This window comes from Marmota monax, unplaced genomic scaffold (assembly GCF_021218885.2).
Source record: "Marmota monax isolate L192 unplaced genomic scaffold, Marmota_monax_Labrador192_F-V1.1 WCK01_AAM20220418_F8-fsc00051, whole genome shotgun sequence".
Classification (NCBI taxonomy): domain Eukaryota; kingdom Metazoa; phylum Chordata; class Mammalia; order Rodentia; family Sciuridae; genus Marmota; species Marmota monax.
The window spans coordinates 14,873,986-14,888,009 of record NW_026695202.1 but is presented as its reverse complement, the minus strand read 5'-3'; the positions used below and the strand labels follow the sequence as shown (position 1 = coordinate 14,888,009).

Here is a 14,024-nt window from a genome sequence, read left to right as displayed (position 1 = left end):
GCACCTCGGACAGCGACCCGCGGGCCAGTCTCTGGGCGGCCTCTGAGACCGCGCGGGAGACCAAGGACCTTGCAGACTCTCACACACCTGGGGACAGGGTGTTCATCTGAAATGGAAGCCGGCGCTGGTGGACCTTTTTCATTCTGCTCTTTGGGGGTTTCTTTAAGACAGCGCTTGACCTCAGGCTTGCTTCTATTCCCGGGACTGCTAATGGACTCCACTTACCTGCATTTCTATAGGACGTGGATGCCACACAGTCCCTATTTTACAGCTGTGAGTTAAGGAGCTTTTGAATGAGCCTTAAAGTCAGGAGGTTCGAACCCTCCAAGTTCTGTTCTTAGAATTCTTTTGAGTCTTCTAGGCTCTTTGCATTTCCAAATTTTAGAACCAGCCCATCAATTTCTGGGTCCAGTGAGGTTTTGTGCTGGGGTTTTTCTGACTCTGACTGCGGTTCAGGGGAGGGGCTTCCTAACAATGTTGGGGCTCCCAGTCCACAAACCTGGTACACCCCTGTTTCTTTAATTTCTCTCATCAATGTGTTGTAGCTTATGGTATAAAAACCTTGCTTAGATTTTCTTAGATTTGTTCTAAGTACTTCCTGTTTTTTTGATGCCATTGAAAAATTTAACTTCCAATTGTCTCAGTTTGTTTCTTGGCCTTTGTATCCTACCAGCTTGCTAAACTCACAGGCTTTAGTGGCCTTTTTGCAGATTTCTAGGGATTTTCTATGTTACAAGTTTTTTCTTCTGGGGGGAAAAATGAACTTATTGAAAAGCTTGCTACAATTGTGGTGGTAGGATCATGACTCTCCAAAATGTCCACTTATTTTTTGGTTTTTCGGATTAAACCCAGGGTGCTCTACCACCAAGCTACATCCCCAGCACTTTAAATTTTGAGATAGAGTCTCACTAAGTTGCCCAGGCGGGCCTCAAGCTTGTGATCCTCTTGCTGCAGCCTCCCTCCAGAGTGGCTGGGATCACAGGCATGTCCCATTGCGCCCAGCAAGATGTCCATGTTTGATCCCCAGAACCTGTGACTATGTTATATGTCAGAGGGAAACTAAGGTTGCTAATCAGCTGAAACAGGGGGATCACTGTGATTTTTCCAATGTAATCAAAGGGTCCGTAAAAGTGGAAGAAGGAGGCAGAAGAGTCCATGTCAGAGGGATACGTTGTGAGGAAGGCTTCCCTAGCCATGCTGAGTCTAAAGATGGATCAGGACCATGAGCTGAAGGTCGTGGGTCCCTCTAGAAAGAGCCAAAAGCAAACAGAAGAGCTGGAGAAAGTGGGGAAACAGATTTCCCAGAGCTGGAGGCTCTGGAAAGGGACACAGCTTGGTCCCCTCCTTCATTTCAGTCCAGCGAGCGACCTGTAGGCCTGAGCCTGTGACTCTCTGTCATGGCAGCAATGGAAACGAATAAGCATGCACCGTCACCTACACGCACCTACAGTGGCTCCTGCCACGTTTTCTCTCCTGGTGGGTACATACTGTGCGTTTGCGGTAGTGTTATGCTGGTGTGGTGTTTTTGGTAAAATCATCTGAAAACAAGTTGCAGACATAGTTCTTCACCCTCGAATGCCTCAGCGTGAGCCATATAAACCAAAGCAGGTTCTTTCACACAATCACAGTACCGTTTTCAAATTCAGGAAACTTACAGTCACTACCACATTATCGTCCAATATCGTTCAAACATTGCAGATTGTCTCAGGGATGTCTTCTCTGGCTTTCTTTAATGATGCAGAGTTCAATCCAGAATCCCGTGTTGTATTTAGCCATCAAATCTCTCTCATCTCCTTTATCTAAAAGAACAGTTCTTTCAGTCTTTTTTTTGAGTGTGTGTGCGGAAGGGGTCTTTCGTGACACTGACGTGAGTGTCCATCCTGACCCTCTTCCTGGCTGTGCCCAGAACCTGATAGTCATTGGGTGGGGGTGGGGCAGAGGCTGAGGGAGGCTGGAACTCTTAGAGGACAGAAGAGTGGGCATCAGGAACTCACTCAAGTGTGGGGCCCTTCTGAGCACAGGACCCTGTGCACACCCATGAAGTGGGCCTGCACCCGTGTCCATGTCTGTCCTTCTGTCTGTACTATCAGGTAAAGACAGAGGGTGTTTCCTCCACTCTGGAGGGTCCCCTGGTGTCCCAAGTAAGTACTATTCTGACTTCTGTCACTATAGATGGTCTTGCTTGTCCTTGAACTGCATATAAATCAAATCCTACAACATATGTCTTTTGTGTTTGGTTTATTTGTCATTTTGACTGTGAGATTTGCCTGTTGTTTCATATACCAAGGAATTCTTCTCTGGTGCCCTGGGGCCAGTCATCCACTGTAGGATTACACCGCACCACAAGTTCCCCATTCTACTCCTGACGGAAATTTCAGTTGTTCCCACTTTTGTCCAGCATGCTCAACGGTTCCAGAATTGGCCTGCGGGAGCCCTTTCAACTGTGTCCTGTGAACTTTTGACCGACTCCTATCTTTTTGAACACTGACTTCTCTCTTAGGTCAGCAAGATGTTGTAGGCTCATCTTGTACTTTCCTTGCCCAGCCCTGGAACTGGCCTTTCTCCAAAAACCCCTGGCTCCTCTGGGTGGGGGGTTACTCAGAAATGATCCGACCATGGCTCCAGAGGAGTTCTGTAATGTCACTACCTGAGGTCTTTCCAGCAAAGCTGGGGAAGAGATTTTTTTTTTAATTCTCGACTTCACGTTGACACCTCTAGTTCCAACCCAATACCCCTGGGGTTCTTCCTGCCTCCCCACCGGCTCGCGGAGGCCGGCTCGGCAGCACCAGGGCACTCACTTGCTCACAGCGTCCCTGTCCCTCTAGCCTGAACCAGAGGCCCTTTGCCACGAGGCCAGTGGCTCTCCACGTCGCTTCCTCGGCCGCACTTCCCCAAGTCTGCGGCGCAGGGCGCAGGGCGACACACCGCAGGCCGCCGAGCGCACCTGCAGTGTGGACGGTCCCGGCGCCCAGCGGCGGCACCTGGGCACCAGGAACATCCTCCTCTCCCCGAGGAGGCCGAGCCTCAGGGTCGGGACCGGGCTGCTTTCATCTCGGCACACAGGAGGCGCCTCACGCACGAGCCTTTGATCACATTGGAAAAAGCACAGTGACCCCCTGTTTCAGCTGATTAGCAACCTTGGTTTCCCTCTGACATATAACCACCCACCCGGCCCGTCCGGAGCCTCCCTCGGGCTCCGGGCTGGCACCCGCACAGCGCCGTCGCCGGGTCACCGCCCGCCGCCGCAGCTCCGGGTGCCGGGCAGGTGCGCGCGGCCGCCCTCCGCGCTGCGCGGGCCGCCGTGCGTGCGGGCGCCGGGGCGGGGGCGCGCGGCGGCGCCGTGACGTCACGCTCGGCGAGGGGCGCCGTGCGTCGGGCGCGGCCATGACGTCATGCCCGCGGAGCGGCCCGCGCGGCGGCGCCGTGACGTCACGCTGCGGCGCGGGCGGCGGGCGCGCGGGCGCGGGCGCGGCGCGGGCGGCGGCGGCGGCATGGCGGAGAGCGAGGCCGAGACCCCCAGCACCCCGGGGGAGTTCGAGAGCAAGTACTTCGAGTTCCACGGCGTGCGGCTGCCGCCCTTCTGCCGCGGGAAGATGGAGGAGATCGCCAACTTCCCGGTGCGGCCCAGCGACGTGTGGATCGTCACCTACCCCAAGTCGGGTGAGGGCCGCGGGGCCGGGGCGGGCGGGGACCGCTGGACGGCGCGCCCGCCACCCAGCCCCGCGCGGCGCCGCCACCCATTCCGCTTCCCGCCCGGTTCCTGCTCGGCTGTGTGACCTTGGGCGGGTCACTCAACCTCTCTGGTCCCGGATCCAGCCGGCCTGGGATGAGCGCGGAGTCTCCGGAGTGTCGGTGGCCATCTGGGGAGGGGGGTGACGCGGGCCCCTTGGCAGCCTGGGCCCTGCTGGGGGATGGGGCCAGCCGTGTCCGGAGGGTGCCCCTCGCGTCCCCGTGCTGCAGGACGGCCTGCATCGCCCACGCAGGACCCGGGGCAGTCACGTTCCCAGCGTTAACCCAGGTGGACAGGAGCAGTCCTGTCGGGCGGAGATGGTCACCCCCACCTTTTCAGTCTGGGCACTAAGGCTCAGAGAGGGGAGGTGGCTTGTGCAAGGTCACACAGCTGTGCGTGGCAGACCTGGGCCGGAGAGCCAGGCTGGGGGCCTCCAGGCCTGCGGAAGAGGTGCTGGCCTAGGGCCGCTGGAGTGGGGAAGAGGGGGACCCCCGGGGTTCCCTTGCTGTTTGGGGAGACGTCTGAGTCGGGGCCACTGTGTGGTTTAGCCGGTGGCTGGCCTGGGGGTTGCCTCTGACCAGCAGCGGGGCAGGAGCTGGGCAGGAGCTGGGGGCTTGGCGTCCTGCTGTGGCGCCCCAGGCCCCACTGGGAAGGCGGGGAGGAGGCTTTTGGTGGAGGGCCCCGGGCAGTCAGGTTGCAGAATGTCCCTGTTCCCTCCGCCTGACCACAGCCTGCAGGCCCTCCTGGCCATTCTTGGGAAGAGGAAATGGACAGAGATGGCCAGGGACAGGCCTCCACCACCCACCCAGCGCTTCCACTCCAACCTTGGGTCCCCGTGGGCGGAGGGTTTGGCCCTTGGGAGCAGGTGTGTAGGGCGCGGGTTCTGTAAGGCCCCTGGCCGGGTGGGCTGGCCCTGGGGGTGAGCTGGGCTGTAGCTGAGCTCCTGCGAGGAAGATTCAGAACAGTCTCGTGTTGGCTTGGGACAGGATGGCCTGGGCCGGAGTCGCGGGGTCCTTGGCATCGGGAGTCTAGGATTCTGGGTTGCTGGTGGGAACCGTGGTCCTGCCTTACCTGTTCCGTGGGGGGAGGAGGGGAGGCTGTGGAGCAGCCCCGGGGGCAGGTCAGGCCCTGTGACTGGGTGTCTGCCCCGCTGAGCCCTGCACTCCAGGGACCCTGCGCTGGGGCCTGGTGGGTGCTGCTGGGGAGCTTCCTGGGTTCCTTGAGGAGTCACACAGAAGCACATCGGAGACTCCAGCGAGGGGGGAGCCCCAGCTTCTCTGTCCCTGGGTGAGGCCTGTAGGCCCTGCGTGAGGTCCCTTCACGCTGCACCAGAGAGCCCCGTCTTGAGTGGGCAGCGGCTGTCTGCAGCCCCGGGCCTCCCCCGCCCCGGCTCGCGGCTCCCTGCACCTTTCCCTGTGGTCAGCCAGGGGTGACACCGGCCACCAGGCAGCTCAGCCCTGTCGCTTCAGAGCCCTGGTGCCGTCGTCTCAGGGGTCCGTCCCAAGAATGGGAGTGGCCTGGTGAGGCCCCATTTCACAGGTGGAATTGGAGGCTGCGGGGGTGAGTGACGCTCGGAGCCCAGCTCACGGGCCTGGGAGCCTCCTGGGAGGAAGAGTCGCATGCGCAGGACTGTGCTGGCTGCTGCTCCCTGACCTGTCCCCACCCCGTCCCACCTGGCTCCTTTCCACCCACCTCTTGTCGCCGGGGGCATCAGGGTAAAGGTCTCAGGAGAGGGGTCACGCCAGCTTCGAGTCCAGTGAAGGTGTCATACTCCCCGTCCTGCTGTGTGTGCATAGAGCTGGTGACGGGCAGTGAGCAAGCATGGTGTGCACCGGGCAGAGGACCTTGGACGCCCTCCCCTGTGGCCAGTGGAGCAGGGCAGCTTGGGGCCAGGTCGGGGTGCTAGCGAGGAGCCGGAGCTTTTAGTGGCTCTCACTCAAGGTCACCCTTCACCTGTGCAGGTGCGGAGGCGGTGCCAGCTCGGGGTCCTCAGGCGGTCGTCCTCAGCACGTGCTGGCTCTTACCGCGGGGTCCTAGATCCCGTGGGAAGGGTCAGGTCTGAGTGCCGGGTGTGGCCAGGGCCAGTCTGCCGGGGTCCTCTACCGTGATTTTAGAACCTCCGTGGAGGCTGGCTCAGTCACACAGCCGCCAAGGGACAGAGGCAAGCTCTGTCCAGGTCTCCTGGTCCGTGGCAGCTTCTCCCCTGCCCAGGGTCAGTGCCTTTGGACAGTCGTGGAGGCCCTAAGGCACTGGCCCTGGGGGGTGGCCTTCTCTCAAGTGTGATTGACCCTGGGGGTCTCGGGGCATTGAGGCGTTGGAGGTTTTCGTCAGTGCTGAGCCCTCTCAGGTGGACCTCGGTGCCTGTTCGTAGGTCCTTGCCACGTCCTCCCCTCCCCTGCCCTCTTCCCCCTCCTGACCATGGGGCGCGCCGATCCTGCACTGAGAGCCTGCTTTGCCCGCGCAGTCCTGGTAAGCGCTGCTGCTTACCCGTGGGTGGCCCTGAGCCAGTGCCAGGACCTTGCGCTGTGGCGTACCAGGGGGAGCCTCTGCCTCCTGACCCCTGGTGGCCACTGGGGCAGGCCTGCGGGGGTGGAGGTTCCGAGTGGTCACTCACCCCCGCAGCCGTCAGTGGCCGCTTGCTGTCCTCTGTGCCCACCATGCCAGATGCACTGGTGGCCACCCTTGGCACACACTGCTGGGGGAGATGGGACCCAGTTGGTGCTTGGATCGGGGCAAGTAGCCGGGACCAGCTGCTCCTTCCCAGGGGGTGGGCACCCTGGGTTTCCAGCACCCGAGTCTAGGAGACCATAGCTCCTAGGTGGTCAGGGCCCAGGTCCTGCAGAGTCCTTTCCTGGGCCTCAGCCCCCCTGGGGGATCAGTGGCATTCTCAAGAGGGGCTTCTGTGGAGAAGGCTGTGGTCACCAGGTGCTGGCCTCTGCCTCCTGTCCAGGGCCTTCCCCTCGGTGACAGCACTGACAAGAGTATGTTTCTGACTGGGCAGCTCAGGTGACAGGTGGGGACGGTTGGCCACCCCGGTGCCGCTAGCCACAGGTGGCTGTTTGATTCACAATCAGACTGAACTGACCCCTTCAGGTGGCCCTGTGGCTGGTGCCTCCCACCTTGGGCAGCCGCGAGGATGACGTTCAGGTGAAGCTGACCTAGCCTGGCAGCCCAGAGCCTCTGGGGAGGTCACCACCTGTCCACGGCCCAGGGTTGCCGCGAAGTTGGTCCGCTCGTGTCTGGGAGTCCCTTGTCATCACAGGCTGCGGCCGTGGCCGTCACTGCCGTCGTCTCGCCAGCAGGTTGCTCTGGGGCTTCCTAGTCCTCGTGGGGGTGCGTCCAGAGTCACAGAATGAGCTCCTGGCTCAGCCAGGCGGCCAGCTCGCTGGCGTCACCTCCCCTGGTCCTGGAGGGCTGTTCTCCAGTGACAGGAGAGGTGCACTGCTGCTGGCCTGGCGGAGTCCTGGCCTTGCCTGGCCGCTGTGTGGCCGTGGTGGGCCCCGGGCCTTCTCTGGGCCTGTTGCCCCTGCGGAGTGGGGGTCTGCAGTCCACGGGGACACTGAGTCTCCACCTTCCAGACACTGGGTGAGGAGCCGGGAGGCCCCTGCTTGGCCCAGGCTGGACAGCTGCTCGCTCCTGTGCGCCGTTTCCCTGCTGGGGAGGCTCACGAGGAGGCTCACGAGGAGGCTGGGTGGGCGGGGCTGCTCAGGCCCGGCCCACTCCCCACCTGCACTGTCCCCAGCGCAGATGCACCCCGTGACTGGTTCCTCTTCCCTGATGTAAAAGTGAAGCCCGGGTGAGGGCCACGGGCCAGCTGGCGTGGGCAGCTGAGTGGGCATGGAGAGGCACAGGCCGAGGTGGAGGCGTGGGCTGGCTCTCCCTGGAGGAGTCGCTTCACACCTCCTTGGATTAGGAAGCCCAGCAGATGCTGAGGGACTCCCCTGCCCGCCAGTAGGTCTCAGGTGCAGGCTCCCTCTGAGGTCCTGGTCAGGCCTTTCAGCGTGGCACCAGGTAGCAGAGTGTGCTGTGGCGAGGAGCCTGCTGCCATGGGAGATGCAGGGCCTCAAGTGTGAGCCAGGGTGACTGCCGCTGCTCCTGCCCTCTCCCCTGCCCTCCCAGTGTACCTTCCCCATCCCAGCTTCACACAGTCGGGAGCCTGCGCTGGGGGGGAGCAGTGACCAGATCTCTGGGCCCCTGGAGGTTTCTCCCCATTGCTGGATGGGCTGCGAAGTCAAAGTCCGGAGAGCTCACGGGTTCCAGAGGGAAGGGGTAGGGCCTTGGGCAGCATCCTGTGGCCCTGTTGTCTCTGGGAGAGACCCCAGGCCCCTGTCTGCGCTCCAGGGCCTGGTGCTGGCTCACCACCCGTCATTCCTCCCAGACAGTGGCCGCTCCTTGCCCTCCCTTCCTGGGCTCCCTTCCTGGCCTCCCTTCCTGGGCTCCGCAGTCTTTTCTCAGGGAGCGCAGATCTGGGGGCCGCAGCTCTGCCACCCTGGCCGTCCCTCCCCTGCAGCTCCTCAGCGCCCTCCTCCTGGACCCCTGGTTCCTCTCTAGCCCGTGGCCAGCACGATCTCCGGGAAACAGCTGGCTGGCCTCTCCTTGCCTGGCCTCTCCCTGGCCCTGTGCTGCCTTGGCATGGTCTTTGGCCAGCCCCCCTGATCTGGCCCCCTCCATGCTCGCCAGCCCCTGGTCCAACAGCGCGGTGTCTCTGGTCTCTGGACTCCTACCCCCTCCCTTCTCCTCCCTGTCTCCTCCGTCACCTGCAGAGGACCTGTCTTCAGAGCTCTCTGCTCACAGCTCAGTGCTGCCCAGACGCCCCTTGCCCTGGCGCTCGGGCGCTCGGGCCCTGGGGACGCTGGGGCTGCAGTGCCTCCGTCCTCCCTGGTGGCAGACGTTTCCTGTGGACCTCTGGTTTTCATGCTTTGAATGCGATTTTTGTTGGCTTTATTTTGAATTTGATCAGCTATCTTGCTTGTGGTTCTCTGAATGTTTTATATCCGTGGAGGCTTCTTGTTGTTTTGGAAAGATTCTTATCTTCTCGAATACTTCTCTACCCCCTCCTCCTTTTTGGGAGTTCCAGCCTGGTGCACCCCAGGCTGTTTGAGGCTGCTGCTGCCCCTCCCCTCCCTCTCCGCCCCTCCCCTCCCCTCCCGGCTGCTCCGCCTCCCCGGGAGGCTCCGCCCTTCCCCATCCTGCTGCCCTGCTGAGTACAGCTGGCTTCTGTGGCCTGCCTGGCCCCTCGTGGCTCACGGGGAGCAGGTGTGTTCGGCTTTCTGCACCCTGGATCAGGTGTCCCTAGTGGTCCCTCCTGGTGTCCTGACTGCCAGACAAGGTGCTGGCTCTGAAGCCTCCCCTTGAGGGCCGGAAGGCCTGGCGTCCTGCTCTGGCCCTGGGTGCCAGCGCTGCCTGGGGGCCAGCTGCTGTAGGTCAGCAGCCCTCACCTGTGGGGCGCCGCCCCCCCAGCAGCAGGACTCGGGCATCATTAGTGTGTCCCGGGGGCCCCTGGAGGTTGCTGGGATGGCTGTCGGCCCCTCGGGAGGCACGGGCCGGGGTGGGCCTGTGAGCCGGCTCTGGTGGGCAGTCGGGTCACTGGGCTGCCTGCTCCTCCACTCCCCGTCCTCCTCTGTGTGGCGGACTCTGCAGAGCTGGGGACAGTGGGCAGTGTGCCTCCTCCTCCTCCAGGAGCGGGGCTGTCCCCTGAGGGAGGGAGAGCAGGGCGGGCAGTGTCTGCAGGGACCTCCATACGCCCCTCGGGGCCTCCAGGTCCCCACGGGGGTGTGGCCTCACCTCTGACCAGCTGCCTGGCAGCCTCCCTGATGGACCTACAGCACCTGCACCTGAGCCGGAGGGGAGCCGGAGGGACGAGGTTTGGGGAGCACATGAGGTGCCACGTGTCCAGGACTTGGTGGCAGAGCGCCTAAATAGCTGCCAGGAGGAGGGCGACCGGCAGGGACCAGGGCAGGGACCAGTTCTGACCGCAGAGCTCTGGGAGTCAGGTGGGGTGGTGGCCATGAAGGGGTGACTGCCGGGGCGGGGGGAGGTTCCTCCTCTGGGGACCAGGTGCAGAGGGGTGGGCACGGGGACCTGGAGCGCAGGTGAGGGCGGGATGCGGGCGTCTTGTGGCCAACCCCCCGTACACTGGGCCCCAGGGGAGTGCGTGGCTTCTGTCACTGACTAGTGGTGGCCCTGCCTGTCACTTCCCCTCCCCCCCACAGGTCACGTTGCCCGGGCCTCAGGCTGGCGTCCTGCTCACATGCCCAGCTCCCTTGCGGCTCCCCTGCTGTGTGTTGGTTTGGCCTCTGCTCACCTGTCCTGGTCCTGAAGCTGCCTGTGGCTCCCCAGGACTGTCCGGTGGATTGAGTTCTCCTCCTGGAGAGTCCCCTGTCAGACCCTGTGAGACCAGGAGGACAGGAAGTGCTGGGCTCTGGGGCAGGGCAGGTCCCTGGCTGGACTGGGGAAGCCTTCTTGAGGACGGGGACCCACGGGTCAAGTCCCCGTTGGCCAGGCAGAGGGCAGCCTGCTGAAGGCTTGGGCCTCTGCGCTGGAGGAGGTGGAGGCCTGCTGGAGTCAGAGGCGGGGAAGAGGCAGCAGAGGCCGCCCTGGGTGCAGGTGGCCTCCCAGGCCCTGAGGGACCATGGTCAGGGGTGGGCAGCTTGTGAAGCCCCCACGGCTGCGGCTGGGTGAGGGACTGAGTGGTGAGAGCAGTCGGGGACTGCGGCGTGGCCCTGGGCAGGTCCCGCAGGGCTCGGCCGGGCTCTGGAGTCTGCACCTGGCCCCGGGTGCAGGTGCATAGGCACACACCTGGGGTGGGCAGGTGTTCAGTCGGTGGACACCCCTGGCTCCAGTTCTCCTTTTCTCTGATCATTTTGTCAGGTCAGCTGGCTTTGTGCCCTCAGGAGGCAGGGCCTGTACCCTGCACTTGACCTGGGTCCCGCCCTGCCTGGTCCCGCCTCTCTTGCCGCAGCCCGGAGCACGACAGAGGCCCCTGCCTTTGTGGGGCGGGCCGGGGAACAGGAGGAATTTGCAGCCGTCCTGGGCTGCTGACACAGTGGGGATGTTGTGATGGGGTGCAGGATGGGTCAGGGAGCCCTTGCTGGGAGGTGACATTTCAGTAGACATGTAGAGGGGGCAGAGGTGCGACTGGGCTCGGGCAGGTACCACCAAATGCAGACAGCCCCACAGGAGGACGGGGCTTGGGCAGAGACAGGCTTGCAGCTCGGGACCTTGCCTTGGCTCCGGGAGTATGCAGTCTCCAGGGCTCACGGCCTGGCAGGCACCCTCACTTCCCCGGGTCTGTTGCTGTGCTGAAGGCAGGCGTGAAGGAGGGCGCACTGGCAGCAGCATGGAGCCACGTGGCTCATGCAGGAAGCGGTTCACATGGGAGAGGAGGGGTCAACTCAGCCCCAGTAGACTTGGTTGAGGTCAGAGGCAGGTGGGTAGCAGCACTGCCAGTGTTGCCACCAGGTGGCCATTTGCTGAGGTGGGCAGTGTGGGCTGTGGCCAGGCCTCTGCTATGGCCAGGCACCTGGTGCTGCTCTGGGAAGCAGGGTCCACCCGAGACTGGCCTGCAGGAGTGGGGTGGGGTGAGGCCATCTTGGAGGGTGCTGAGGGCCGCGGTCTGGGCCAGAAGTGGGGAGGCACAAGGGACAGCACTGGGACCCCCAGAGTGAAGGGACCGAGTGCTAAGCTGGCCCCATCTGTTCTGCGGGTCCTGGGGGTGGTGGCGGTGGGTGGCCTGGCCCACGGGACCAGGGTGCCAGGAGCGAGGACACAGGCTGGAGAAAACATGCGGCCCCCTCCCTGGCAGTGCTCTGGACCCTCTGCTGGCTCCTGGGTGTGTCCCCCCATCCCTGGAGGCCAGAGCAGGACTGTGCCCAGAGTAGGGGCTCATGCACCGCGTGGGCAGGCTGGCCTCCACCTCTTCCTGCTCTACCCAGCCCTGAGCTGCTCTGTGGCCTGTGGGCGTAGCTGGTACAGAAGTGGGTTCCATGGGGACCTGCTGCCCGGGCTCCGCAGGGGGGGGGGGCGCGAGCCTGCGTGGCCTGTAGGTGCGGCTGTGCAGGGGGGGGGTCCCTCCGCCGCACTCCCAAAGGTGCCTGAGGCAGGAGCAGGAAGCAGCCAGAGGCCAGGGCCCCAGGGTGGGGAGCTTGGGGGCCCGTCAGGGTGGAGGAGCCAGGGCCCCTGGGGACCTTGGCAAAGGAGGTGCCTCGGCCTGGGTTGTGAACAACGGGAAGCTGTAGAGGGTTCTAGGTTGGGGACGCTGAACCTGAGATGTGCTGTTCATCCCAGAGGGAAGGTCCCCAGATCCAGCAGGGGACTGTCCATGCTGGGTCGCTACTTTGTGAGGGGAGTCCGTCAGCAGTCTGTAGCCCATGGGCGTGGGATCACGGTGGACACCCGGCGGGTGTGAAGACCTGGCTGGCAGTTCTCCCTGACCCTGGGCCCTCCTGCATCAGCTGAGAAAGTCAGCACTGGAGGCTCCGGATCCAGAGGCAGGAGCATCCCTCCCCTCTGAACTCCAAGGGAGCGGCGACACCCAGGTCACCCGCCGCAGTGGGACTCAGGCTGGAGTGCTGTGTCCGCAGACTCAACCTGCTCCCTGGGCCGAGGTGCTGCCCGCCTGCAGGGCTGGCCCGGACTTGCCTGAGTGCCCCTCTGGCCTCTCTCCCCAGGCACAAGCCTGCTGCAGGAGGTTGTCTACCTGGTGAGCCAAGGGGCCGACCCCGATGAGATCGGCCTGATGAACATCGACGAGCAGCTCCCGGTCCTGGAGTACCCCCAGCCAGGCCTGGACATCATCAAGGTACTGCCTGCGCTGGCGGCCCCAGCCCCTGGCCACCCATGTCCAGTGCTTTGCAGGCACACCTGCTTAGTGGCAGTGGATGCTGAGGGGGTTCAGAGGGCTCTGGGTGGAGGAGAGGAGAGAGCCCAGGTGGCCCCAGGTGGCCAGGAGAGAAACCCATAGGTCTGAGCCCATTACTGTGACCCTGCACCTGAGCAGGGTGTGGGTCCCCTTAGGTCAGATGCCGAGGGGCGGCAGGGAGGGTGTGGATATGGGGCCACCAGTGGAAAGCAGGCTCTGGCCTCCCCCCGACTCCCCCAGCTGTTGAGGGAGCCAGGAGGATGGGTTTGCATCAAATGTTTGGTTTTGAAAATGGAATAAGCCAGCGTGGTGGCAACACAAGCCTGGAGTCCCAGTGACTTGGGAGGCTGAGGCACGAGGAGGCCAGCCTCAGCAGCTTAGTGAGACCCTGTCTCAAAATAAAAAACAAGAAATAAAGGACTGGGTATGAAATTGGTGTAGTCGGCTCCTGGGTTCAACCCCCAGTGCTCCTGCGGGGGAACCTGATGTGTATGTGCGACTGTGTACACGTCTGTAGTGTGTTTGTGTATTTGTCCTCCCACGGGTCTGGGTCTTCCTCTCGCCACCTCTCAGCCACCTTTGAATTCCGGCGCCATCCCCTGAGCACTGCAGCTGCAGCTTTGGTCTCGCCTGCCCGCCCCCTGCCAGGTGGACTTTCTGGAACACAGATCTCAGAGAAACCCCACTGCACGCAGATCCCTCTGTGCCCTGCGGTGTGGGCCTGGGTGCGTGGGCTTCTCCCTGACTTGTCCAGGAGGCGCGCAGTGCGGCTGTGCTGGGAGGCAGCTGTGCTGGGAGCCGGCCCTGCCCGGCACTGGGCTGCGGCTGGGAGCTGGCCGGATCAGCTCACAGCCTCATGTAGGAAGGGACAGGAAGCCTTAGTAGTTGCCATGGTCATCAGCACTAGAGGGCAGTGGGTCAGGAAGGGACAGGCTTGGCGTCTCCTTGGGGGCTGCTTAGAATGGTCCAGAAAGAGAGGAGCAGAGGGACCAGGGGCACAGAGACCCCATGGCCCCAGGAGCCTGGCTCCTGAGCAGGGAGCGGCTGGGGGGCTGCCTGCAGCAGCTGGGGGGCTGTGGGCGCCAGATCCCAGGTCTGTGAGCCCCTAGGGGGCTGGTCTTGTTCCTGGGGTGACAGGGAAGGGGTCCCTGCATGGGCACGGGAGCTGGAGATGCTTCCAGGGTTAACCCGCCCACTGTGTGGAGAAGGGCTGGGGGCAGGTGGCCGCGCGGGGCTGTTGGCTGGAGGCTCGGGTCTCGGGAGCTGCTGCCTGAGCTGGCGCCGGCCCTGCTTGCCTGTCCTAGGCCCCTCCGGGCTGGGTGGGCTGCTCCTGGGTCTCTGCGTGACCTCTGTGGCTGTGAGAAGTCATCTCATCAGGCTGAGGGCGGGGGCCCTCATCTCTGCCTGCAGGGTCCAGCCTGATGGGGGCCATGT

General features: G+C 63.0%; 1 protein-coding gene across 3 annotated transcripts in view; it reads left to right on the top strand.

The window, feature by feature from the left end:
- Window positions 1–3,469: 3,469 nt before the first annotated feature.
- The window catches only part of Sult4a1 (sulfotransferase family 4A member 1), a 28,046-nt gene continuing 17,491 nt past the window's right edge, over window positions 3,470–14,024 (top strand). For all 3 annotated transcript variants that reach the window (XR_009225401.1, XR_006848616.2, XM_046429659.2), the window contains exons 1-2: window positions 3,470–3,660; window positions 12,400–12,530. Coding sequence is in view for 1 of the 3 variants with exons in the window: in XM_046429659.2 (XP_046285615.1) it covers window positions 3,492–3,660; window positions 12,400–12,530 (300 nt within the window). In the remaining 2 variants the exon portion in view is untranslated. The remainder of the gene's footprint in view (window positions 3,661–12,399; window positions 12,531–14,024) is intronic.